The 27,820-nt window shown below is 36.9% G+C and overlaps 3 protein-coding genes across 3 annotated transcripts; 1 reads left to right on the top strand and 2 right to left on the bottom strand.

The window, feature by feature from the left end:
• Positions 1 to 203: 203 nt before the first annotated feature.
• On the bottom strand, positions 204 to 11,168 carry LOC130723311 (isoleucine--tRNA ligase, chloroplastic/mitochondrial). Its single transcript, XM_057574307.1, has 22 exons — positions 10,993 to 11,168; positions 10,138 to 10,339; positions 9,854 to 10,008; positions 9,676 to 9,777; positions 9,423 to 9,492; positions 7,979 to 8,091; positions 7,721 to 7,789; positions 7,315 to 7,422; positions 6,911 to 7,058; positions 6,019 to 6,250; positions 5,567 to 5,853; positions 5,327 to 5,463; positions 5,060 to 5,207; positions 4,671 to 4,802; positions 4,173 to 4,301; positions 3,364 to 3,491; positions 3,002 to 3,166; positions 2,725 to 2,850; positions 2,285 to 2,358; positions 1,810 to 2,059; positions 1,092 to 1,271; positions 204 to 704 (listed from the first exon to the last, which is right to left on the bottom strand). Exons 1-22 carry the CDS (start codon positions 11,080 to 11,082, stop codon positions 462 to 464), a joined length of 3,288 nt encoding a protein of 1,095 aa, XP_057430290.1. The 5' UTR covers positions 11,083 to 11,168; the 3' UTR covers positions 204 to 461.
• A 1,464-nt stretch (positions 11,169 to 12,632) lies between these two features.
• On the bottom strand, positions 12,633 to 14,507 carry LOC130726630 (uncharacterized). The gene is made up of 5 exons (XM_057577933.1): positions 14,154 to 14,507; positions 13,971 to 14,077; positions 13,724 to 13,871; positions 13,411 to 13,605; positions 12,633 to 13,171 (listed from the first exon to the last, which is right to left on the bottom strand). The coding sequence occupies exons 1-5, from the start codon at positions 14,370 to 14,372 to the stop codon at positions 12,935 to 12,937; spliced, it is 906 nt and encodes a 301-aa protein (XP_057433916.1). The 5' UTR covers positions 14,373 to 14,507; the 3' UTR covers positions 12,633 to 12,934.
• A 3,898-nt stretch (positions 14,508 to 18,405) lies between these two features.
• LOC130724090 (ABC transporter C family member 14-like) lies at positions 18,406 to 27,681 on the top strand. Its single transcript, XM_057575261.1, has 11 exons — positions 18,406 to 20,763; positions 21,675 to 21,995; positions 22,193 to 22,279; positions 22,622 to 23,242; positions 23,370 to 23,534; positions 23,776 to 24,070; positions 24,270 to 24,484; positions 25,118 to 25,423; positions 25,630 to 25,693; positions 26,220 to 26,459; positions 27,457 to 27,681. Exons 1-11 carry the CDS (start codon positions 18,661 to 18,663, stop codon positions 27,549 to 27,551), a joined length of 4,512 nt encoding a protein of 1,503 aa, XP_057431244.1. The 5' UTR covers positions 18,406 to 18,660; the 3' UTR covers positions 27,552 to 27,681.
• Positions 27,682 to 27,820: the final 139 nt, after the last annotated feature.

A 27,820-nucleotide genomic window follows, 5' to 3' on the forward strand; every position in this document is an offset into this window, starting at 1 on the left:
AAATAATGTAATAGAGGTTGAGGTTGGTTTATGATGAGTTTCTTTAAACGTTGGATTATTTCTTTAATGGTTGGTTTATGATGCGTTTCTTAGCACTCCGATAGACTATTTATTTAAGAAAAGTATTGACGAACCATATGTCTATTTTGATTTGAATCACAATTTTGTCACTATTTTTTTATCTATTCTAAAGTATGCATGTATTTTCAAGCGGTTATAGCACCAATTGAGTTTGATTATGCCAATGATTGCAACGATCACAAGTTTATTATTATTTATTACAGTAGAAAATAATGAATTAAGGAGATAGTTTTATGGAGCAAGACATTTGTATTTTCTTTTTTCATTGTAGTTGGAATCTAAACAAAGGGTAGGGTGGTCAACCACAAGTTTATCATCAATGTTTTAAATTAGGAAACAATAGAAGTAGGAATCTAAACAAAGTAGCTTCTCCTGAAATCTTAACTGAGTGCAGCTACTTCAGGGGACATCTGAACAGCAACAACATCATAGCAGCGGCTGCAGAGGGTAGGATGGTCTGAAAATGAACCAACCTGGTGTGAATAGTGCCAACATCTTTCACACTTAGAACCCTCGGCACGAGATATACCAATCCACACTTTACTCTTTCCCTGAATTAGGCATTCGCCACTATATGGTATTTTTGCAGTATGTTCATCTTCCAATGAAGGAAGAATCTCAACCTGCACATAGCCACGCAAAAAAAACCTGTCAGAGCAGTTTAAGTAATGACATAGAAAAGCATTATTACACCATGGCCTATGCACTCAGAAAAAGCTTCAGCTCATAGAACATGTAAAACTGTTTTTGTGTTAAGGAAGCGAAGTAATAATACATTGTTGGCATTTTTTGTTCGATCTTTTTCCGTTTCAACTTCTTTTCCTAGCTGTAAGGAACTTTACTTAAAACCTTAATTAATTATTCTTTATTGAATCCTAAAGCCTTAATATGCAAGCATTTCTCAGTCAAAACATTAATCATAATCTGATACACAATAACCCCTAAAGGTTTATCTGCAATTTTCATTTCTTTTGTCAACTAGTAAATGAAAGGACTTGTTGTAGACATACCTGAGACGTTATGAATAACCGATGCAAGGAATCAGCATCAATTTTGGTTGTACAAAGTTCAGATAGTTGGGATGCCATTGTGGCATCGGATGTATAAATGTGAACCTTTGCTTCTAAACTGGCACCAACTAATTTGCCTGTTCTAGCAACTTCCAACACTCTATTCACCTCTGTTCTAAGCTGGTAAAAGAAGTTTTCATTTAGTAATAGTATACTAACAAATATCTAATATGTAATGTATTAACATATAGTTTTAGAAATTTTTGAGAAATAACTAACTATAAGCTACTCTCTTGATTTTTTTTATCAATCAATGTTAGCAATACTGCAAGCCAATCAATGGAAGAGGCATTAAGAAAATTAGTGAAAGGGTCTATTAAACAAAAAATTATACACAAGCCTCCACCAAATATTTTAAGCTTGTAAGAGAGAGGGTTGATTCGAGACAAATGTTACAGTGTAAAATGAAGATACGGATTTTGAATGACATAACAGCACTTTTTTTTAATCTTTTTTAAGGTGATTATGTAGCCATTTTCTTATTTAGCATTTTATAATGATCAACGGAAATTTTGATGCTAAATTTTGGTTGCTAAAATAAATTACCGCTGAGAAACCAAGAAAATTTGTTGATTGATGTCCTTGGTTAGAAATATTCTGCTTATGTCATGGATGAATTAAATGACATTAGTTTATCACTTAAAACATGGGAGCATACCTCAAGAATCTTCTCCCAGAATTCAATTTCTTCAACTGGGAGAGTAAGCCATTTTTCATTCAAGGCTGGCCATCTAGATTCGAATACATATTCAGCAAAGGAACCATATTCAGTTTTATACTGAAAAGGGAGATTCTGCCACACATCTTCAGCTAAATGGGGCAATATTGGTGCTATTATCCTCACAATGGAAAGGAGATGAGCAGCAAGAACTGTTTGGCAACTTCTTCTTGTATAACTTATTGATCCACTGCAGAAAATCAGCATAAAGAGATGTTTATGGGACCAAACATAACATAGACAATAAAATGCAAAATAGGCAACGACTGTATTGCTGCCACTCAAGTGCAAAGTTTTGCTGTTGTGTTGTGCATATCAAAATCCAAATGTCTGTCAATACTAGGAATTGCATATGCGCAATAAAGGACATAAGGGTACAACTTACAATACGTGAGAAAGCAAGAGAGAAACGTACCCAACATAAAGCCGATCTTTGGCAACATCAAAATAGAAGTTTGAAAGGTCAACAATGACAAACCTCTGAATAATCTGACAATGGGAAAAAAACATACTGTAGCAAATCAAGCAATTAGATAAGAAAAATTCAACTAAGTTACAAGAATTGTCATGTCGAGGAAATTCACATTTTTATCTCAAAATAAAAGCTTAAGAGATGAAACCTAAGCCATGGATAACCCTTTTCTGCCCAAAGATCATTTTCAAAATTAATAAATCAATATACAATCAAACATATCCATATCTCCGCCTCTTAAAAGATTATAGTTGCGCCAATACAAAGCTAGATAGATCAACGAAAATGAGCTAAGCACATCCACACCCACACATGCATTGAGCAAGAGCGCATAAACACATTTTGATATCTAGAATGTTTCTTTAGGATCGAAAATAAATTACCTGAAATATTTTGAAAAACTGATAACTTTCATAATTCCCTTGAATGCTTTTTACAACATTTTCAAGCTGAAATAGCGCATGCTGATCGATCCTGGGAAGCTCATGGTATGCAACAGTATAATCTGTCTGTCAACATAATAGTTACTTAGAAGTCTGAAGAAGTGGAAAAAGATATGCACTGATAATAGGCATAAATAAATTTGTCAATATTTTAAAATAGGTAGTAATTTCAAGCAAGGGAAAAGAATTTGATTTCAGCCACAGAATGTGAACTTACTTTCCAATCATGAAGATTTGCCAAGAGATATCTCAAAGTTCCGCGCAACTTCCTGTAAATTTCAGACATTTGGCGAATAATTTGAGGGCCAATCATCACATCACCGGTATAATCTACACTAGAAACCCATAGTCGGAGAACGTCAGCTCCATATGCAGGTGCTTCCTGAGAAATTGAGAATAAGGTAGGGGAAAACCTTGAACCATGACCTTGATGAAGGAAAGTTATTGGGTTTGATACAGTTCCAGAACTAAAATTTTATACAATATCAAGAACCTTGAACCATAAACGACAAAGAGAAGTTACAGGGATTGATACAGTTCCAGAACTAACATTTTATACAACACAGATATGTAACTTACCTTCTGATTTTTACCACCTTCAATCACAGTACGTGGATCCACGACATTACCTAAAGATTTGCTCATCTTTAAGCCTTTCTCATCCAACGCAAATCCATGAGTTATAACGCAAGAATATGGAGCCTTTCCTGTATCAAAAAAAATGACAGAATTATAGTCTGACCGGCATAACTCAAATCACTTGAAGACATTCCCCGCAGCCTTGTGCACAGATAAGTATACATCGATTTATATACCTACATGCATACATGTACTCCTGCAAAGAAACACCGACACTAGAGCTCTAGCCTAGAGGAACCTCAAGGTTTCCTAATATAGCAAGCAAACTGTGACTATTTAAAACTGAAACAATAATTGAATGGAAAAAGGACGTTGCTAAAGGGACAAACTTAACTAGGGCTAAACCTGGTTAAAGGAGGCATAGTACTTTGTTTAATTGAGATTTAAGAAATCTATCAATTTATTTAAGTTGTCTACTCTGATTCCTAAACCTTATGAAGTTATGCTAATACTTTTCTGATTGGTATTTATACAAAGTTTATTATACTTTAAAAAGTACAGATAGTTTAATGAATTTTTAAGAGGGATTGAATTTAGCCTCCCTAGCCGTTGTACATAAATTGCATCTGACCCCAAATTCAAAAGTTTAGCGTCTATTCAATTTTCAAAAAATCCCCAAACCTACAGACAATTCCATGTTAACTAGAATAAAAATATCAACCTGATCTTGCAAATTGAGAGACAAAGATCGTTTTCTTTTTGTGTATTAAAGATAATCATGATAGTGGAGATGTCAAGAAATTTATTACCCCGTGTAGCTACGCTTGTTAACAAAGAACTCTGAAACCACCCTCGATGCTGATCCGATCCTTCTAGATACAAGTCAGCAGGCAAGCTAAGGGAATCTCTTTTACCCAATACTGCAGCCCAGGAGGAACCTGGATTAAAAACACAGCCAAAAAACACCAAGTTAAACAAACTAACCGATGAAATAAAATTATGAAAATCTATGGGCCAGCAGGATTAGCTCAGGTATCTGGGTTTGAGATCATGGCTAAGGTCTTAAGCCACTGCAGTCCAAAGAGTAACAGCAAATATGTGTTATGCAATTATGAGCATAGATCTGAATATGATCAGAATTGTAATAAATACGCGAGGTAGTCATCACTAACACATATGTGCAATAGGTAGTACTATATATACTAAAGAACTGTCCCTGTGCAGGAAAGTGGTAAAGTAGGTTGTTCAAGAACTTGTGAAAAATCAGTAAAAGTTAAAAATTATCTTGCACCAGAATTCTACTGTACCTGAATCAAACCATACATCCATCGTGTCAGTTCCCTTTTCATATTCTGCTGCTTTATCATGGTATTTAGGTGGGAGAAGTTGCTCTACTGTCATGTACCACCAAGCATCACTACCCTTTTCAGCTATAATAGCTGTCAGTTGCAGAAAGACCAAAAGGTGTATTAATCTCATGACCAACGTGCTTTAAAAGAATAAGCAATGTGCTAGTTAGGAACATTTGCCATTACTTACACCTACTCAAATAGGGAAAGTAATATTTGTTTGTATCTAAAAATAGTCAAGATAATAATTCTATCTAACCAAGGCATTAATTGAGGCAGTACATACTCGTAACTCAGACACTGAGAAATAAGAAAACGTGAAGTTGCTAATTTTTTTTTTAACTTACATTTTATATGGCCAATTGTCTCTTCATTCATAAGAGGTTCTCTAGATTGCAGATGATAAAAAACTGGAATGGGGACACCCCATGTCCTTTGCCGTGATATACACCAATCAGAGCGGCTAGAGGTCATTGCTGAGATTCTGTTTTCTCCCTAAGCAATTCACATATATATGCAAAAGACGGCACCAAATATGATTAATGACAAATCTCTAAGAGAACAAAAATTTACGAAACAGAATTACATAGAAATAGAAACTTCAAATAGAATACCTGAGGTGGAACCCATTTTACATTGCCAATAGCGTCCATAGCACTCAGGCGAAATCCCTCTACCGATGCAAACCATTGCTCTGTTGCTCTGAATATTGTTGGTTTTTTTGTTCGCCAATCATATGGATACTTGTGTTCTAAATCACAAAATAGAGAAAAGACCTATAATGATGATAAGGTCTATAATTATAGCTAGAACAATAAAAGGGAATTGAATGACCAGAGATAGAAAGAACTTGCCGTATGACTCTTCCATGATGAGCGACAGATTTTCATCCAAATATTTCACGACAGCAGAGTTACCTTCACCAAGAACATCAAGCCCTTTGAACTGGCCACTCTCCTCAGTGAATACTCCATTCTCATCTACCGGAGAAACTATAGGTAGCCCATACTTCTGACCAGTCACATAATCTTCTTGACCATGTCCAGGAGCTGTATGGACCAGTCCTGTTCCTGTTTCTGTTGTAATATAATCTCCACCAATTACGACTGGGCATTCCCTATTATCTATCGGATGGATATATCTGAAACCATAGTTATGGATCATATACCCTTAGGGAAAAAAAATTTCCGCATTTATCATACATAATAGTAAGATTTTCAACACATTAATTTGACAAAATAAATAGCATCGGCTAATCTAAAGGAAGAAGACATAGAAAGCAACTTCTTTTGATAATGCCAACAACCTGTAGTTTTCCAAGTCAGAACCCAACTGTCTTCTCTTGACAACGAGCTTCACACCCCATTTTGCCTCTAACTTTGGCACAAGTTCTGAAGCTACAATAAGATACAGCTTCTTCTCATTCTTTAGAACCATTCCAAGCTTCTTCTTTCTAGTTTCAACAGCAGACGAGGCATGTTCATTTGAGGACTCTACTTCAACAACATCATATTCAAGCTTGGGATTTACAGCAACAGCTGATCACAGAACAGTAGAAAGAAGACATAAAGAAGAGAATGAGGGACATGTATAGATTAAAACATTTAAATGACTGCAAAAATTAATGTTTCCTACAAACTTCACTAATTTTGTGTTCCAGCAATAAGACTGTTGCCAACAAATGCATGTGATGTTTCTGAAGAGAAAAAGGTGCACTGTAACAGATTCAATCTCTCTCTCTCTCTCTCTCTCTCTCTCTTATTTTCCATAGGTTCACTAACAGTATCATTCTTATCTTCATCATTTTCTTTCCTTAGGTACTCATGAACAAAATAAGAAACAGGCTACCACCTTGCCTCTAGTCTACTTCAGAAAACTCTTTAAATGTGAAGAATAATGAATTCTATCTTCACGAACCGAGTACTTGAGGATACAAACAAATTTAGGGGTACAAAACAATCTGTTTTAGCTATAGAAGTTTAAGTCAAATGCTGAACCACCATGTCAAATGTTCCTTTCTATATTATTAAACAACCACAAGTACAGAACCAAGATATCTCAGTTTATCTCTGAGAAATTTATGGAAGGACATGTGAAGGATATAGAAACTGAGACCAATATGATTAGCCAAAGCAACAAGAAAGATATTAATATGTCATCGGCTAACATGGCAAATGCAACAAAAAGGAGAAACATACCTGCATTGGCAGGCATAGTCCACGGAGTTGTAGTCCATACGGCCAAGCACAGATTTGGAAAATCTTGTAGTAGGCTACTTGGCATTAGAGGAGCACTCACTACTCTGAAAATGGCATATATGCTTCTTGAGACATGCCCTTCAGGGTACTACATAGAAACCAAATAGGTTGTAAATAAATACCCTAACCTCCACCAGATCAGGTTTTAGAGAGGAAACTGCCACAACTCAATTCTTCCATCAGAAACGCATGAAATTCATGTGTACAAGCTCTAGTGAACAAAAATTAAACTACTTCCACCCACACTATACGACACCATAATGGTAGTGTTTGCCTTCAGGTTTTATAGCGCATTAGTGCCATACATTAGACAAGAGGTTCAACATAATGATAAATCAATTTACCTCCAACTCAGCCTCAGCAAGTGCGGTCTGCGATGAGGGACTCCAGTGGACAGGTTTTCTGCCTCTGTAGATATAGCCTTTCAAGGCCATTTGGCCAAATACTTCTATCTAGCAAATTATAAGATACAAATTATGATATGATAACAATCAGTATGGCATGAAGACAGGAACAAACGAAAATTTTCAATTCTAAAGCAGTCTCAGCAATCTAGCTAGACCTTGCTTGATTGTTGAGGATCATTCTATTACAGTTCTCACAGCACAATAATCCACATTGTGAAAGCTGAAAGTAAAGCCATAAATCTTCACATCTATAATACATCATGAATAGGACATCCAAATAGCTGAATTCTTTGTTTTATTTTACACATCTGAAAGGGTAAATGAGAAAGGCTGTACCACCTACCTGGGCAGCTTCATATTCAGGGTCCAGAGTAAGATAGGCATTATTCCAGTCTGCCCACACACCAAAGCGCTGCAAACATTTAGTAACGTGTTTAAGGTACATTTTACCCAAAGGGGAAGTAAAAAAAATATTAAGGTACAATACATTCCCAGCAATAAAAATGAAAAACACATTGTGATTTTAATTGAAATATGTAGATAGCAGACAGGAAACTAAAACAATTCATGGAAACCAGCAAAGTGCAAACAAAGAAGCCACCTTAAAAGATGACATCTGAGTTTTAACAGTTTCTTTGGCAAACTTTGCAGCCTTTGCTCTCAACTTCAGTGGTTTAAGATTATTCCTAGCCTCCTGATCCAGTGACTGCAAAACTGAATAATTTGAACAATCATACTCAAAGTAATCAATAATATGGATTTGTCTCCTCTAAAGTGAGGGGGTCACTTTTGAAAGTAAAGTGAGCAATTAAGTGCATTGATTGAGAAATCAATGGTTGATATTTAAACTTCATGGTTTGTTATACACGTGCAAGTATATAAACAATCTCAACCGCTGATTTCTCAATCAATGGCTGCAATTGCTCAATTTATTCTCTAAACCGATCCCTCCCTTTAAAGGAGCTAAATTCGTAATAATATATATAAGCTGAAACGCAATCTATATGTGAAGTTGTGAACTTATAGTGTTTAAGCAAATGAAATAAAAGGGGTAAAGCACAAGGAAAATTGGGAACTTTTAAGTTCCTTCATTATGTCAATCATGTCTACTCGTTATGGAAGAGATCACTCTCTTTATGAAAGCAATAAAATAACACATCATTTTCAATCATATTGCATACACACAGAGAGAAAACAGGAAAAGGAGAACATACGTGTTTTAGTTTTTTGACTATCCAAGGTATGGTAAACAACATATGCCTCCTTTCTTTCATGAAAATAACAAAGACCTCCGTTCAATTAACTAAAAATAGGTAGCATGAAACATAAACAAACTTTTTCCTTTCTCTCTGTCCTTTTTCTTTTCATTCTAGTGATTAGCAAGTTTGAAATTGGATTGATTCTATAGTCACTCAGTTATTTATTTTATAAAATTAGAAATTCATGAGACAAAGAGAAGATGATTTACAGAGTTAGGAGGATAAGAAATCCTTCTAAAAAACAAATAAAATTGAACAAAGATGACATAATGAATCAAAGCTACTATAGTATGTATCGCTAATAGGCACATGAGAGTTTGTTGCTAAAACAAAAATCAAAGCCAAAAGGCACATGAGAATTTGTTGCTAAAACAAAAATAAAAAACCTAAAAGATGTTGGGGAAAAGAAGTGTTAAGCAAAAGTTTGTATTGCTAATAAAAACTCCAGAACTAAAATATATCAAATATATGGACAAATGCACATATTAACTGATTCAGCATAAAAAAAGCTTTTTACAAAAATTAAAACAAATAACAAAAAATAAAAAGGTGAAAATCATTTCACTTGAAAAACATCTGCAAATATTTATCAACATTTTGGTCCTTAATACATGTGCATTAACAAATATTAGACCACAAACTATCTACATATACTTCATGTTTGACATGTCGCAAACATGTAAAGTAAGACTAAGTGTAATACAGCTCTACATGTTTAAGTCTAAAACATGAACACAAATTAGAGCCAGTAATCATAATGGAAACACTAAGAAAAATAATACTTGCCTTTTAATTCAATTGGTAGACCATGACAATCCCATCCAGGCACAAAATGAACTTTGTAGTTTTGAAGGAGCTGCCCACCAAAAAAAGGCATAAAAGTTTTATCAGAATATTAATTGATATATTCAAGTGTATTAGCGCAAAACATATATCATTAGAGCATGCACATGCCTAGCAGACTTAAAACAAGATATGCTTCAAATCCAATGTGATAGCAATAAATTGGAAATCTCAGTTCAAAGGAAGGAAAAGATACCTTATAACGATTTATAATATCCTTCAAAATTTTATTTAAGGCATGTCCAATGTGAAGATCACCATTGGCATATGGAGGACCGTCATGAAGAATGAAATTTGCCTGATCAAGTTGTTTGAAGTGTATTAGCAAGTTTAAATAATTACCAGGGCAATATGAGGGGAAGTCCAAAACTTACTCCACTATTTCTGTCAACAACTTTCTTAAATACTTGATTCTCCTCCCACATTTTCTGAATTTCAGGCTCCCTAACTGAAGAATTTGCCCTCATACCAAATGCTGTCTTGGGAAGATCAACTGTATGCTTGTATTTACTATCTTCTTGCTTGACTCCTAGAGTTAGGGCAGGTTAGGTAACTAACCTTGAATGTTCATGCTTAATCTCTTTAATAAATATGACATGCAATAATATGTTTAAAATAAGCATTAAGAAAAATATATACGACATAGTAAAAACACTACCTTCTTCAGCCTTTTTTCCTGCCATGACAGGCCCTCTTGATCTTCGTTTTGAAGAACTAATATCATCCCTTGAATGAGTACAGTAATTTGATATTGTTGAGGAAGACACCACTTTAGCTGACGAGATTCCGTGGGAATGAAACAAGCCAATGGAATTAGTTCTCCTGAAGGACGAACAACTATTTCGTGAGAGCATCAGCACCTGAATACATTACAAAGCATATCAATCACAAGTAGAACAGTAGTACGCCATTTCAGGTTAATATGAATGGGAGATCACCAGATCATCATATATAAATCATTAATCTCATGCAAACCTAGAGGTTTTAGACATTTATTTGGTACATCACTCACATGCATTACATGCTTGACTTAAGCTGTACGCAAAGAAAGATGGACAGAAACGCAATGAAGTATAAAACGATGAATCTGTTGCTCAACATCCACACTTGAATATTTTTACTATTTATCTTGAAAACCATGTTGCAAGCTTTATGGTAAGTCCAAAACATAAGCATGTTCCCAACAAGAGCATACAATACAACATAACCAAAGTTCCATTTTTTTTGGAGAAATTGAGATACCCAACAGAAAATTTTATAAACAGAATGCAACAAATATTCAAACATTCTCTTTGACAATTCATCGAGCACATCATCTGCAACAAGATAGAAACCAGACATGACTCCAAATGAATGATGAACCAATACAACGTATTCAATTTCAGCTCAAGACCCACCAATTACAGAACTTTTCGCATAAACAAGATGACCCATTACGAGAAAAGTGGAAAATTCGAATTGAATAGAACAGGTGGGTCAGAAAGTGAAATGCATCGTTGAATAGATATTGTACCCTGTAAGAAGAAGCATGCATGAAGAGAGACATGGTGGTTTCCATGGGTTTGAGATGAGAGGAATTCGAAGTGAAGGATTTGAGCATCATGTTGAGGCTGAGCCTCTGCTCCACTCGTTTGGTTTGCTGCAGTGAGTGTCACAAGGAAAGCTGCGAGGGAACATAACACATCATTCGGATAAATCGAACCTGCTTGCCATTTTTCTATTTTTTTTTTAATTATTTCTCCATTAACAAATTAATTTTACTTGTTCAAAGAATGGGTTAGTCACTTAGTCTAAACAATTTTTGTATTGGTTCATACATTTTTGTATTTTTTTTAGTTTATTTTAGTATTTTCTAGCTTTTATTAGGTATTTTGATGTGTTTTTTTTGTTAGTTATGATGTGTAGGAATCAAGTATTGTGTTGAAAATGACCAAGTCTCTATTAAGTTGGGCGTCGTCGCACCAGGATGTGGGCGTTGTCGCGTCGGGACCATGTCTGTTAATGGAAAACGTAAGGTCTCCATGAAGACCTAGGTCGTCGTGCTACTTTACGAGCATTGTCGCGCCGGTGTGCACTCTCCAAGGGCGCGATCGCGTTGGTACCGGCTCAGCTCGTGAAGATTTTACATCATTTTAGGCGCCATCTCACATTGATGATTATTCATGTTATGGTTATTTATATTTATTCATTGTGTGATAAATCTCAAGTTATATTAATGGAGTTGAATGGCAATCAGATTGATTATGTTGGGTCAAGTTAAATTCTGATGGAGCATGTGTCTTCTAGGAATGCAGTAGCTTGGGGTGGTATAGTGAGGGATCATTTCTGGGTTTATGTGTTTGCTTTTTCCAAATAAATTGGGTCTGTTCGATTCTACATGTTGAGTTGGGGGAGATTTTGATGCCGATTATTTCGGATTCAGTATTTAACCACAATTAAGACTTTTCATCCTTCCCTCCAAGTATAGTGTGTGGGGATCGAACCTGAAAGCTCTTTCCACACACTTAGCCTGTCTCACTCTTTGAATACATAATTTCTCTTAATTTAAGATGAACCCAAATGTATCTTTATAACATGAGTATGACCCTAATTTCACGTTTCACAATTTGAAAGCGTGATTTTTCTTCTAATGTTGCGTTTGTTAGTGTTGACTTTGCAGAGAATGAGTTACATAAGAGAGAGATAGGGGAGAGGAGGGTCATCCCCCTTTTTGATTGCTCCACTTAATGGAAGAAAAGTGAGTTTGGTGGTGGTCGTGGATCCAACCCATCTTTTATTCGCCTTGCATATTGAGAAGAAAGTAGTTACATGTGTGTGTTTTTTAATTTTTCAGCCCAACATATTTTCATCATATTGAGAAGAAAATAGTTACATGTGTGTGTTTATGCCCAACATATTTTCATCATATGTATGGGGATAAAGATGCAAGTTCCTAGGAAAAAAATAACTTCCTCTCTTCTTTCTTTTCTCTATTTTTATCACATTACCAATTTAAATCTAATATATTTTTCACTATTTCCCTCTACTCATTTTCTCTCTTCCCATTTTCCCCCTTCTCACTTTCTTAGCATCAAACACACCCTAAATGTTTTTTTTTTTATGGGGAACCCTACATGTTGTGTTTATTTATACTAATGAAAGCTGATTGTTCAATGATTCAATGAGGGACCAATTATGCTGCCTGAATGAAAATTAAAAAGCAATATTACTACATCAAACACTACTACATCAAACACCGAATGGAATGTAATTTCAACATTGCTATTTGTTACTCATGAAGAGCCATGAGCATTTCTTACAAATAAAGCTAAATTTCTCCCCTCCAATTCTAAGCTTCAACAATCTTCAAAATTGAAAGAGCTTAAATTGGCAGAAGCTCTGCCACACCTCCATCTCCTGTTCCACTTCAGCATCCTTTGTGAGTGCCTCATACACTGGATTTCTCTCCTCCAATTCTAAGCTTTAACAATCTTCAAAATTGAAAGAGCATGAATTGGCTGTAGCTTGGATTGGCAGAAGCTCTGCCACACCTCCATCTTCTGTTCCACTTCAGCATCCTTTGTGAGTGCCTCATACACTGTAGTTGCAACACTTCTTGCAGCATCTCTTGCCTCTGGAAGCCTATCATTCACTAAATCCGCAGCCACTTCAATCATCTCACCCATCCCAAACTCCTCCATTTCTTCAACACCCTGCAGCCATTCACTCACACCCTTTAGAAACAATGCATAAACACACAAAACAGTGCAAATTTGACCCTATAAAGCTTCTGCTATGTGCGATGCTGATTAGCAGTTTTAGGCTGATTCCACGCAAAATCACATGGCAACAACCTTACCATTGCGCCGAGGCTAGCCCTCTATTGCATCAAAACAAATACCAGCAAAAAAGAAAGACTTGAATCAAATCAAAGTTCAGTTGCAATTTTTACCATCTTGGAAACACAATTGGAGAGAGAAACAGCAGCCTTAGCCCTGATCCTGAGGTTAGTGTGACTCACACATCCCTTTAGTTTCTTAAGCAAGGGAAGAGGGGTCATGGAAGCCACCATTGACACAAGTGCCCTCTCAGCTTCTTCACAAACAAACCTTTTATCCTGAGATGCTTTCAACAGCAGCTGCAGCACCTGTTGAAATTCAACCAAACACCACAAAATCCAACCTTAATAAACAGAATCATACACCAAAACACCAACAAAAAAAAGATCAAACAAGAAAAAAAATTCAAAACTGAGTCCACTATACCAAGCCATCAAATGCATCAGAGGTAGATGGATCAAGCAATTTATCACCAAAGGCATTGAAAACATCAGAAGCAGCCATAATAGAGGTTTTGCACAAAGCACTGCGAGGATTCTTCATTGTCTTGGTCACCACCAACATAATTTTTCCCCTGATCACAATTTCAAATCATATAAATTCCTCAATACCCAGAAATCAAAATTCAAACTTTTTAAAAAATCTAAACAAAAAAGAAACCCTAAACCCTTACAAGATGGGGAATAGAACCGCAGAGTGATACAATGCAAATCGCCTAACATCATTCAGTGCCTCACAGACCTTGATCCAATTTTTCGAATCCAAATCTTCAATCAAACTCTGCAATTCAAAAGGGTTTTAGAAATCAAATACTAAATTGAAAATTCTGAAGAAGGAGTGAAGTTTTCATGCTTACTTGAATCTTAGCTTCAGGGTCGGAAATGGGTATAAGATTCTCAGAGGAAACATAGTCAATGGTGGCATCCCCGGATGGCGGCGGCGGAACTAGGTTTTCGTCATTGACAGCAGGGGTTTGTTGTTGCTTTAGGGTTGCAGCAGCAACAGCGATTTTGGGGTGTTTTTTGGGTCTATCTGGGGTAGTTGGAAGAGCGTTACCAATGGGTCTGAGTGCCATGGCGATTGTTGTAGAGGAAAGGGATCAAGAGCTTGGGTTGATTGATCAATGTGTGCTGAAAAATGAATTGATTCCTCTTGTATAAGAATTGTGAGTTTGTGGATTCAAGTTTTGAAATCTTTAAGAAGACAAAGAAATGGAAAGAGACGTTGGTGCTCTTTCGTAACGGTAACATTTAGAATAAAAACTTGGTGGAAGTGGGAAAAAATGAACTTTTAGTCCTCATTTTACTTTCAAATTCGGTTGTGTGACTTTCTTTATCAATCAAAAGTTTGTGTGGATTCAGCTTCGGTCGCCACCACGAGTTAGGGCCCTTAGGATCGCAAGTGTTTACCTACTTATAGATCGTTCATCAACACAGTTCTCACATCAGCAGCGAGAATCGAACACACAACCTTCTAAGCGAAAGTGGCATGTCCTTACCAACTAAGTCAACATGTCATCTGATTTTTATAATTTTTGTTCCAATTTTTACCGAGAATTTTGGTTTCGGTCGCAGCTTTACAATATCTCACTTTTAACAAGCAATGTGCTATTAAAGGGTTACATTCATTCCCAGTAGTAATCATGTATGGTATATTTTGCCTCCAAAAAGGATCCAATGGCTAGCGCTTTTTAGTAAAAATAAATTAACTCTGAAGGATTCTGGATATCCAAAATTATTTGTATTAAACGTGTTAGTTATCAAATCTAATTTGGCAACATTTTGATATGAAGGAACTCCGATCCTAACAAACCAAGATAGGTGAGATGAAGGTCTCTAACTCACCCCTAAGAGACTAATGTGAGAGCTAGATTTGCCACCTCAACCATTAGATTTCACACCCCCAATTTTCGGATTTTCAAGTTCCGAATTATTTCGGAATCTTAGATTCCGAAATTAATTCGTGATTTTTAGTTCAAAATACATCTAACACCACACTTTTGAGTAAAAAACCACACTTTTGAGTAAAAAACTGCTTCGGAAACCTTATTTCCGAAATATTTCGGAAACTGAGTTTCCGTAAGTGGGGTGACATTTCTAATGATTGGGGTGCCAAATCTAATGATCGACTAATGTGAATATGCTGTTTTTTGTGATTTTTTGTCTCTATTTAAATCATTCACCTTGTGTTCTTCTTGAACCTTACTACAAGTAGTGACAGATCCAGAAATTCGATGTTGTGAGGGCAATATATACATATAAATTCGTATAAAAAAATTTAATATATACGATTAGAAGTGAGTGCAACTTTTACCAAATGGGACACAAGTGATGACATTTTTTACCAAAGTGGTCATAAAAAATCACATACTTTTACTACTCAAATGAAGACATTTAGCAATGTGGAATACAAGTGAGGGCATTTAGCAATGTGAAACACAAGTGATGACATTTTTACCAAAATAGCCATAAAAAACCACACACTTTTACTACTCAATTTTTTTTCTAATGATTTTTTAAAAAATCAAGTGAGGGCATGTGCCCTCATGGTGTTGTACATGCATCTGTCACTGACTACAAGGATGGTTTCATCAAGCTCTGGTGGTCGTGCATAGTTTTAAAATGAATCTTCCGACATAGAGGAGGAAAGTAAGACTAAAAGTTTGGAGGGTCTACCTTAAGTGTTGAAAAGTGTGTCTATCGTGGTAAAGCATGGTGAACGATCCAACCAAGAACAAATGTTCACTTCTTCCTCAATTTTCATCCCTATTGTTGCTTCCATAAACTCATTCTCGTAGTGAAGTCTCTGCTACCCTATTGGACATCACACAGACCAAATGTCAATTGTTAGAAGTTTCAAATTGGCTAGGGATATAACATTGATAACCTTTATAAATGATAGAGCAACCCTCAACTTATGTGCTAACTTTTGGGTTGATTTAAGTCTCTCAAATTCTAATATGGTATAGAACCTATCATAGATCCGTTTGTTGGTGGAAACCTCTCATATTCGGGTCACCCCACAGGTTTCCAGTCCTGAAATTCTACGCTCTAGATGTTCAGCCTCGGACTTGAAGGTAGAAGTGAGGGTGTGTTTTAGAAGTCCACATTGGCTAATGATATGACATAGATAATCTTTATAAATGGTAGAACAACCCCAAACTTTTAAACTAACTTTTAGATTGAGTTAGACTTTCTGAATTCTAATATCAACTGATCCAAACTCGTGGGAAGATTACTGTAAATGCGTTCAATCAAAAGAGGGATGGTTGATGTTTGAAGAATATATTCCAAAATATAAGAATAACACAGCTCATACTTTCTTTTGGATGTTTAATCCAGTCTCTTGATGAAAAGTTTAAGCTCCCACTATTACCATATAGCCTGGTCAATGCTCCTTGTACTAGAGTTGCATGCGTTCTCTTCTACACCTTATTCTAAAACTTGTTGGTGGTTTGTATATTTTCTTGATGATTAATCAATCCCGCCGCAACTATGTTCTTGCAAGGTCAATAAAAGTCACAGACTCACATTAAAATAATGGCTTAATTCCACTTTGGGCCCCTGATCTTTCACAAATGAGCGATCGGGGCCCCCCGTGTTTAAACGTAGCGGTCAGGCACCCCAACGTTTCAAAAACGTGCGTTTCAAGCCCTTCTGTTAAGTGTCGTTAGTTTGACTAACGGAACTAGTGACGTGGATTTTCTTTTTCATTTTAATATTATTTTTTTACCCAAAAATTCCCCCCCCCCCAAATTCTCTCTCAATCTCTCGACATCTCTCCCTTTCTCACTTTCTTTTCCATTCTTCTCCATTTTTCTCACTTCATCTTCTTCTTCATGGTCGCCGCCACTGCTCTTCGGCCAAGCCACCACCACCGCGAGCTTCCTCACGCGAGCTCGCCGCTGGCCACACCACCATCACTGGGCCTCCTCCTTCTTCTTCTTCTTCTTCTTCTTCTTCTTCCATGAGAGCCACCGCCGCTGGTCACACCACCATCACTGCGCCTCCTTCTTCTTCTTCTTCTTCCATGAGAGCCACCGCCGGTCACACCATCACCTCCTCCTCCTCATCGCGCGAACCTAAAGGGCAGCCACCATGGCCACCACGTGGAAGCCATCACCACCATGAAAACCTAGGACCGCCGCCTTCAAAGCCCGATCTACGGCGAACCGCTCACGATCTCGACAAACCAACACCACCGCTGTGCTCCTCTCCTCGTCCGCAACAAAACCCACAAAGAAATTTCCGATTCCGACGACCTCCGCCGTGAACCGCCGTGCGCCGCCGCCGGAGGCGATTTCCGGCGACTCACCCTCTTCTCTTCTCTTTCTCTTGCTAAATTAGGGTGAAATTAGGGTAAAAAATTGGGGGGAAGCGTGTTTGTGAATTAGGGGGAATTTTTGGGTGAAAAATTTAATCTTAAAATGAAAAAGAAAATCCACATCACTGCTCCGTTTGGTCAAACTAACGGAACATAACAGAAGGGCCCCGATCGCACGTTTTTGAAACGTTGGGGTGCCTGACCGCTACGTTTAAACACGGGGGCCCCGATCGCTCATTTGTGAAAGATCAGGGGCCCAAAGTGGAATTAAGCCTAAAATAAACGAGTCTTGTTTTAACGATAAGGTGTGAATGCGGTGGTTTGTTGGAAAAAAATGATGATGATTGATGAGTGAGAGGTCGACGAGGAAAAAAATGAAAAAATGAGAATGATTAAATTTGTTGAAAGAGGATTTTAAATGACTAAACTTATGCTATATTATTTGGTTGGGTGGAAAGAAAAGTGGGGGAAAGAAAACACGGAAATCGATGCATGAATTTAGACTAAGGATTGTGACGGGTGACTGAATTCATGCATCGATTTCCGTGTTTTCTTTCCCTCCCTTTTCTTTCCACCCAACCAAACATAGCCTTAATGTGAAAATTACATGTGAACATGTACTAACTAGGATTGTGACCGGTGACTGAATAAAACATATTTAAAAATGTTGTTTGGTATCAATTTTTATTATATTTTAAGTGTGCCCGGGGCATAACACTTGCCTGAGAGCGTGGGTCGCATGGAGCTTATTTTATTGTCTTTTATCATCCTCTCCCCAAGCAAGCCGAATAGAAAATCCACACACCTTTTCACACTTCCACTTACCTTTCCTTGTTCTCAATTCATTGTATTTCACTCCAAATAGAAACCATTAACACTGGTTTTGCTTTCTTCAATCATAAGAGTATCAATTTCTCTTCCTGCACCACCATCATCATCATGAATGAAATCTCCTTAGCATGTTATAGTTGCACCACTTCCTCACATATATAACAAAAAACACAAAACCATAACATATCATATCACATCATCTTCTGAACATGTCTTCTCCTTCCTGGCTAACCTCCCCTTCATGTTCTTCCTCTCTAGCCATAGATTCATTTTCCCCTCCAGCACAGCTCACAATTCAATGGCTGAGATTCATCTTCCTATCTCCATGTCCTCAGAGAATCCTTCTTTCTTCTCTTGACCTCTTGTTCTTGCTCTCCCTCCTAGCCTTTGCAGCTTGCAAGCTCTATTGTCGGTTCACTTCCAATACCAACAACTCCACCTCCTCCATCACCAAACCCCTTCTGCAGGAACAGGACTCTGACTACAGAATAACCTTGTGGTTCAAACTTCCCTTGTTGGTAACCGCACTTTTGGCTATAGCTTACACTGCTCTTGGTGTTTTAGCTTTCACTCTAAGCAACTTTGCTTCATGGAAGCAGATAGAGGCACTGTTTCGGTTATCTCAAGCAGTAGCCAACATAGTGATAGTGATTCTGTTAGTACATGAAAAGAAGTTCAAAGCTCTCAAACACCCTTTATCACTAAGAATCTATTGGATTGCAAACTTGGTGGTTGCTTGCTTGTTTGCTGCTTCAGCCATTTTTCGATTGGTAACGGTGGATGAAGCGTGGTTGGAGGGGACTAATTTGAGAATTGATGACATATTCTCTTTGGTTAATCTTCCAATTTCTGTGTTCTTTTTTGTAATAGCTATTAAAGGTTCATCAGGGATTCATGTAGTTAGAATATCTGATGTAGTAGGAACATTAACATCTCAGAGGCTTCCCACAGACAGGAATTTGAGTCCTTATGCTAATTCTTCCCTTTTGTCCAAAACATTTTGGCTTTGGATGAATCCTTTGATCAATAAAGGGTATAAAACACCTCTTAAGCTTGAAGATGTTCCTTCTCTTCCTACTGATTTCAGAGCAGAAAGAATGTCAGAACTTTTCCAAAGCAATTGGCCAAAGCCAGAGGAAAACAGCAAGCACCCTGTTGGATTCACCTTATTAAGGTGCTTCTGGAAACATATAGCTTTCACTGGCTTCCTTGCTGTCATAAGACTTTCTGTCATGTACATTGGTCCAATGCTTATCCAAAGTTTTGTTGACTACACCTCAAGAAAAAACAGCACTCCCAATGAAGGTCTTGTTCTGATATTGATCCTGTTTCTAGCAAAATCAGTTGAAGTCCTCAGTGTCCACCAATTCAACTTCCATTCTCAGAAACTCGGCATGTTGATTCGTTCCAGCATCATCACCTCTGTGTACAAGAAGGGTTTGAGGCTGTCAAGTTCTTCGAGGCAAGCGCATGGGACCGGCCAGATTGTGAACCACATGGCTGTTGATGCTCAGCAGCTATCAGACTTGATGTTGCAGTTTCATCCTATATGGTTGATGCCACTGCAAGTTGCTGCAGCATTGGCACTAATTTATAACTATGTTGGCTTGTCTGCACTTGCAGCATTGTTTGGAACTTGCATAGTGTTCTGCTTCACACTCCTCCGCACCAAGAGGAGCAACAGCTTCCAGTTCCGAATCATGACGAGTCGTGACTCGAGGATGAAAGCAACTAATGAATTGCTTAACAACATGAGAGTCATTAAGTTTCAAGCGTGGGAGGAGTATTTCGGTAACAAGATTCGAGAGTTTCGCGAAGCTGAGCATAGTTGGATTGGCAAGTTCTTGTACTATTTCGCTGTGAACATGGGGGTTCTGTCCACTGCTCCTCTCATGGTGACTGTTCTCACCTTTGGAACAGCAACTTTAATTGGTATTCCTCTTGATGCTTCCACTGTGTTTACTATAACTTCAGTAATCAAGATTTTGCAAGAGCCGGTGAGGACATTCCCCCAGGCTCTTATATTGATTTCTCAAGCACTAATCTCTCTGGGGAGGTTGGATGAGTACATGATGAGTAAGGAAACGGATGAGAGTTCAGTGCAGAGAGAGGATAACCGTGATGGTGACGTAGCTGTGGAGATAAAAGATGGGAAATTCTCATGGGATGATGGGGATGGGAATGAGGCTTTGAAAGTTGAAGAGCTGGAAATTAAGAAAGGGGACCATGCTGCAATTGTAGGAACTGTTGGGGCAGGCAAGTCTTCATTGTTAGCTTCTGTGTTGGGCGAAATGTTCAAGATCTCAGGAAAGGTATGCTCATTTGCATTTTTTGTGCAATTCAAGTTAGTTTCTTCTTATACATTTGTGATTGCTGAGAAGTCCTTCATTTACTAGAGATACGGCCAAATAAGTCCTTATAAATGGTAGAACAATCCTCACCCCTAAGCTAGCTTTTTGGGTAGAGTTAGGTGTAACACAAATTCTAATATGGTATCATAGCCTATCTTAAATCTGTATATTGAAGACTACCGATATATGGGCCACTTCATTCTTGCAAATTACATGCTCTAGATGTCCTGGGCGTGAGAGGATGCGTTGATAAATTTCACATTTACTAGAGATATGACAAAAAAGTCCTTATGAAGGATATAGCAATCTTCACCCCTAAGCTAGGGATTGAGTTAGACTTAGACGTAACCCAAATTCTAATAGAGATCATGTTTAAACAATTGTAAGTCTCATATCCTAGGATTTTGATACATGAATGCAAAATCACCATTAAACATGAACAAGATCTTTAGGATTCATGACATTCACAAGGTTGTCCTTTATGGTGCAAGGCATAAGTTTAAACTAAGCTTGATCAGTGATTAGTATGATTAAGATCACAACTATTCTCAGTCTATCTCTTAGCCCCTTTCTTTCTATCACAATCTCTTTCTTGATGAGGACTGTGAAAATGTTCATAGGCAGAGATAGAACCAACTTCATGTCAACTCCCACCAAGTTGATAGTTTCATGATGCTTTTGAAATTGGGAACTAGAAATACTAAAAGTACACTCTCTAACACACTATTTCATGATAATGTGGGATCCACAAAACCATGAGTTTCACTCCCAATTTGTTGTTTTTGTGCAGGTTCTACTACGTGAAAATTTACTTGTATTTACATTTGTCATCATTACTTCCTTTTTTTCTTCTCTTTTCTTAAATCTTATAGGTCAGAGTAAGCGGGACAATAGCCTATGTAGCACAGACATCATGGATTCAGAATGCAACCATCCAAGAAAACATATTGTTTGGTTTACCAATGAACAGGGATAAGTACCAGGAAGTTATAAGAGTGTGCTGCCTGGAAAAGGATCTGGAGATGATGGAATATGGAGACGAGACTGAGATCGGAGAACGCGGTATTAACCTCAGTGGTGGACAGAAACAACGCGTCCAACTTGCTAGAGCTGTATATCAGGACTGTGAAATCTATCTCCTTGATGATGTATTCAGTGCTGTTGACGCCGAAACAGGTTCATTTATTTTTAAGGTAAGTACAGTATTACAAAGTACAAACATTGCTGAATAGCTCTAGTTCCTAACATAAACCAAGAGCAAAATTATATTTTTCCATAACCAGTGGATCAATCAAAATGATATTGGCTTCCATCATAAATGAATTCTCAGTTCTCAATTTCTAATTCAACCACAGTTGATTAAGTTCCTGATTTCTCTATCTTGTTGCAGGAATGTATCATGGGAGCTCTCAAAGATAAGACCATTTTACTTGTAACCCACCAAGTTGACTTCTTGCATAATGTTGACTCTATACTTGTAAGTATGCTCACTAGTCTCTTAAGTGTATGTGTTTTTCTGTAAATAACTGTTCAATTCCATTTCACCTAAATTTTCTTAAGATAGTGAAAGTACTCATGATACAGTAGGTCTCAGCCAAAGGTAGTATTAAATGTATTGTATCATGGTTTTACCAAAAGTGGGAAAAACTTGCATATACATTCTTCACTCCTATGTCATTCTCATTCCAGTTATTATAAGATATTTTTTCTTGGATTAAGCATAATTATCATTTCAAGGCTATGATTATTTGTCTGCAATATCCTTGAATAATCATCATTCAACTGAGCACCTTTTCTTGTTTTGATACAAACATCAAAGGTGATGCGAGATGGGAGAGTTGTGCAAAGTGGAAAGTATGAAGAACTTCTCAAAGCTGGCCTGGATTTTGGTGCACTTGTAGCTGCTCATGAATCCTCTATGGAGATTGCAGAAACGAGTGAAAAAGCCGGTGATGATTCTGGCCAGTCTCCGAAATTGGCTCGTGTCGCTTCAAAAGAAAAGGAAAGCACAGCTGAAAAGCAGCCTCAAGAACAATCAAAATCTGAGAAGACCAAAGCAAAGCTCATTGAAGATGAGGAGAAAGAAACCGGCCACGTGGACCTTAAAGTATACAAGCACTATTTCACTGAAGCATTTGGATGGTGGGGAATAGTACTCATGCTTGGAATGTCTCTAGCATGGATTTTATCATTTTTGGCTGGTGACTACTGGCTAGCCGTTGCAACTTCAGAAGATTCTCGAATTCCTTCTTTTACCTTCATCGTTGTTTATGCTATCATAGCAGCTCTTTCATGTGGGGTGGTGATGGTTAGGTCAATCTTATTCACATATTGGGGTCTAAAGACATCTCAAAGCTTCTTCAGTGGAATGCTTCGGAGCATTCTACATGCACCAATGTCATTCTTTGACACTACTCCTTCTGGCAGAATCTTGAGTCGTGTGAGTTTCAATTGTTCTTTTAATGTTCATTTCTGCTAGTAAATAACACAAACTAGCATATTCTTTACATAGCAGTAAGTGTTTGGACTTAACTATCTTTACTCTTATCTTCTTATGAACTGTTTAGGTATCTACTGATCTACTTTGGGTTGATATATCAATTCCAATGTTAATAAGCTTCGTGATGGTTGCATACTTCTCATTAATCAGCATCCTCATTGTCACATGCCAAAATGCTTGGGAGACTGTCTTCCTTTTAATTCCACTGTTTTGGCTGAATAACTGGTACCGGGTATGATATGTCTACTTATTTAAATTTTAGTCTCTACACTGTTATGTTCCAAACTTAAATTTTAGTACTCTTAAATATTCACAAGTGTTTAATTATTCAACTAATGACTCAGATTTACATTTTGGTTAATAAAATGAACCATATGATCTTTGTACTCACTTAAATCAAGGACCTTTGGAATACTTACAAGTAATACAAAATATCAGGTGCTTTTTGACACTTTCTATGTTCTGGTTTGCAGAAATATTACCTTGCATCTTCTCGGGAGTTGACTCGCCTCGATTCTATCACGAAAGCTCCTGTGATTCATCACTTTTCAGAGACCATTTCTGGTGTTATGACAATCCGTGGCTTCAGAAAGCAAGGTGAATTTTGCCAGGAAAACATTGACAGGGTCAATGCAAGTCTGAGGATGGATTTCCACAACAATGGAGCGAACGAATGGCTTGGTTATCGCCTGGACTTTACTGGAGTGGTTTTCCTTTGCATTTCCACCATGTTTATGATCTTCTTGCCAAGTTCTATTGTTAGGCCAGGTATAACCCCTTCATGAAACTTGTTAAAGCATCGTGGTCAATTTCCAATTCAAGTATTTAGAAGATAAAATAAGTAACTATGCAATGGATTTTATAGTACAGAATTATTTATGAATATGATCTCATTATAATATTTAGATAGATCTTGGCTTTGAAGACGAGAGTTTTTTACTGACCAAGAATTGTTATGCTGTGACAGAATATGTTGGTTTGTCTCTATCCTATGGCCTAGCTCTCAGTAGTGTCTTGTCATTTACCATTAGCATGACTTGCAATGTTGAGAACAAAATGGTTTCAGTTGAGAGAATAAAGCAGTTTACCAACCTTCCATCAGAAGCTCCATGGAAAATCCCTGATTTGTCTCCTCCTCAGAATTGGCCCAATCATGGCAGCATAGAGTTAAACAGTTTGCAGGTATAAAGTAGTCACAAAAGGAAAATACATGATGTTTGCAAGACAATTTAACATGGGGCTTACTAAAATAAACAAAAATTAGAGCACATTTTGAAAATGAAATTTCATTCACTTGATGAAGTTTTCAACAAGTTAAACACCATGTACAGGGTTCATTCTTCTTTGCTTACTTCTATTGGGTAATATGTTTATTTCCAAATTAAGATACTAGGCAGTATGAAAGGTTGAAAAATAAGATATGATGTACCATACATGGAATTTGCATACAGAAAACACTTGAAATGAATGGAACTTTTTTTAAAAAAAAATTACATGAAAATGTAGGAAACATTTAAATTGAATGGAACTTCTATGAACCTTTTTATACATAAAAATGTAGAAACTTGGTTTTGTAAGTAATGGGGTGTTTAGAAACTTGGTTTTATAAGTAATGCTACTGATGATGAAATTTTAATAGGAAACATGCATTCTCAGTACCTTATATATAGTGCATGTTAAGAAACGAACAACTGACTCCGAAGTCAAAATCAATTCTGGTTTTGTGAGTAGCTTCTAAGTGTTATAATTGATTATGGTGAAAGAGAAACTGATCCAGTTTGCTAATAATCTTTGTTGTTTAATGGTGGTGAGCAGGTTCGGTATCGTCCGAATACTCCTCTGGTTCTGAAAGGAATCTCTCTCACCGTTCAAGGAGGGGAAAAGATTGGTGTTGTTGGGCGCACAGGGAGTGGGAAATCAACCCTCATCCAAGTGTTATTTAGGTTGATTGAGCCTTCAGCTGGGAAAATAATTATTGATGGGATCAACATTTGCACTTTGGGCCTTCATGATGTGAGGTCTCGTCTTGGAATTATTCCACAAGACCCTGTCCTCTTTCGAGGAACGGTGAGAAGTAACATTGACCCACTTGGATTGTATACAGAAGAAGAAATTTGGAAGGTATATCCTGCATCACATGCTTGTTTGTCTTGTTTTAACTTAAAAGGTTAAAATCCTCCATGTTCTTATGGCAATGCATGTGCATATAAAAGGGAAAACTAGAGTAGAAAGGAATCTTATGTTACATGCATCAGTGGCAGTGCACACTAGTTAATCAATTGAGCATCCTTCAACTAATAACTTACTGTTTAATTTTTTTGCTGCAGAGCCTTGAGCGTTGCCAACTGAAAGATGTGGTGGCTGCAAAGCCTGAGAAACTTGAAGCTTCAGGTTTGCTCTCCTCTCATAAATCTTCTTTATCAATAGTTTAATCCAATGAGGATTGAAAATGTTAGAAATATAATGTATAAGGCGGTTGGTTCAAAACACAGAGTCTCTATGACCAATTAGTATGAAGTTCGTTTTGGTTCCTGTTCACGCAAGAGCCAATTGATCTTTTGGTGACAAAGCTTGCACCAAAACCATGGATTAGGATCCTCTCATGTCACAAATGAAACTTTGTGCATATATCTTCATAGCCATTCATAGGGTTTCACCTATTTAATTAGTATGCCGAAGGACATAGAAACTGACTTTTTAACATGAATGTGTCTTGTACTCTTGTTAAGTTTACACATGAGAGGATCCTGATCCCAAAACCATTCAAAATTTCATAGATCTTCAACAACAAGTTAAACTTTTGAGATAATTGGTTCTAACAGAAAGCATTGCCTTAAGATATTGCTATATGATGGTTTACCTTCTTTCCTTGGTGACAATACAAGCTGATACTAGTGTACTGTGTTATTTCTCTTAGTGGTTGATGGGGGGGACAATTGGAGTGTGGGGCAAAGGCAGCTTCTGTGCTTGGGAAGGATCATGCTAAAACGCAGCAAAATACTATTCATGGATGAGGCAACAGCATCCGTTGATTCACAAACTGATGCTGTAGTACAGAAGATTATCAGGGAGGACTTTGCAGACCGCACAATTGTTAGTATTGCTCACAGAATACCAACAGTCATGGACTGTGACAGGGTTTTGGTCATAGATGCAGGTATGTTATTTATGTTGAAAAATGCTACTATATTAGGCTATTAGCTTTTGGGTTAGGGTTTGTGGTAACCCAAATTCTAAGAGGGTATTAGAGCGTGTTTTAAGATAGGTCATGTCTAGTCTGCGAACTTCACTCCAGCCCTAGGCGTGAATCGTGATGGGTGAGTTGACAAGACTAAATAATAAAGGGTCCTAAATTAACTTTGCGTAGAGGGAAAACAACTTAATTAAATGTTTATTTTCATAAGCGCTTAACGCATAAGACTTAAGTTCTTTTTCCTAAGTTATTCCTTGGTGACAACTTAATATTAGAGAAATTTATTTAAAAAGTTAAAAATTTGTCATGAATAAGCATAAGTTCTTTTTACTAAGTTATTCTGAACAAATTATGAAAATAAGTTCAAAATGGTTTATAGGTAGGTCATAAGGTTTTTACATAAGTTCTCTCAAACACTTGCATAATAGTTTATGCTATAAGATAAGCTCAAATAAGCTCTTATAAATGAGTCCAAATTCTAAGAACCAATTACACACCACACTTTACACCATACTTTTCAGCATATTTTGTATGATTGGTCAAATTATAGAAAAGTCATCAAGGCTCTTTAAAAGTGATGTAAGGTGTTTTGACATTTTAAAAAATAAACTAATGGATTAATTGACAGTGTGTTAAAAAACATGTTCATTTGTTTGAAGGAATAACTACAGTTTTTTAAACAGATAAAGATAACGATAAAGACACAAGGTCAAAGAAAAGAAAATGTTCAAAAGATTGTTTGTTATTATTCATTATGAGCTTCTGAATAAGAAATTTAAATCAAATAACAAAATTCATACAATGTGAAACTTCTTCTTCTACCAATCTTTAAATAACAACCAAATTAGGAGATGATGCTCTTGAATACAAATGATCTTCAAACTTCAGTCTCATCTAAGCATTTAAACTACAATGGTTTTGGAAGAATAATGAGTTGTGGGGCATTTGATGTTTTTGGCAGGATTTGCAAAGGAATTTGACAAGCCATCACGTTTGCTGGAAAGGCCTGCACTTTTTGGGGCATTGGTTAAGGAGTACTCTAATAGATCAGCTTAACTATAGTTTTCTTTTTGCTACATATGATGGTAGATCTATTTTTTTTCAAGATCAGGTGTGTTTGGATATGGTGCAACGTGAACGGATTTCTTCCCAATCTATAAAAAGAAGTTTGTTTATTTTTTATTCACTAATGTCCATTTGTATTGATGTGAATCGGTAACCTAACATAGCTTAACATGTTCAACCTTTTTTGCATCCCTAATCTATAAGCGAAAATCATAAGTTGCTCTAGAAATCAAGTTTAGCTGCGTTTATCTTCTCTTGAT

This window comes from Lotus japonicus, chromosome 6, assembly GCF_012489685.1.
Source record: "Lotus japonicus ecotype B-129 chromosome 6, LjGifu_v1.2".
In the NCBI taxonomy this organism is placed as follows: domain Eukaryota; kingdom Viridiplantae; phylum Streptophyta; class Magnoliopsida; order Fabales; family Fabaceae; genus Lotus; species Lotus japonicus.

Excerpts from the sequence above, each read along its gene's own strand:
- LOC130723311 (XM_057574307.1), bottom strand. The coding sequence starts at position 11,082 with ATGATGCTCAAATCCTTCACTTCGAATTCCTCTCATCTCAAACCCATG. Across the intron at positions 9,493-9,675 it reads ATATTATAAATCGTTATAAG|CTCCTTCAAAACTACAAAGT; the intron begins GTATCTTTTCCT and ends TTTGGTGGGCAG. Across the intron at positions 705-1,091 it reads GGTTATTCATAACGTCTCAG|GTTGAGATTCTTCCTTCATT; the intron begins GTATGTCTACAA and ends GGCTATGTGCAG.
- LOC130726630 (XM_057577933.1), bottom strand. The coding sequence starts at position 14,372 with ATGGCACTCAGACCCATTGGTAACGCTCTTCCAACTACCCCAGATAGA. Across the intron at positions 14,078-14,153 it reads ACCCTGAAGCTAAGATTCAA|AGTTTGATTGAAGATTTGGA; the intron begins GTAAGCATGAAA and ends TTTGAATTGCAG. Across the intron at positions 13,172-13,410 it reads CCAATTGTGTTTCCAAGATG|GGTGTTGAAGAAATGGAGGA; the intron begins GTAAAAATTGCA and ends GAATGGCTGCAG.
- LOC130724090 (XM_057575261.1), top strand. The coding sequence starts at position 18,661 with ATGTCTTCTCCTTCCTGGCTAACCTCCCCTTCATGTTCTTCCTCTCTA. Across the intron at positions 21,996-22,192 it reads CAGGTTCATTTATTTTTAAG|GAATGTATCATGGGAGCTCT; the intron begins GTAAGTACAGTA and ends ATCTTGTTGCAG. Across the intron at positions 24,071-24,269 it reads AAGTTCTATTGTTAGGCCAG|AATATGTTGGTTTGTCTCTA; the intron begins GTATAACCCCTT and ends ATGCTGTGACAG.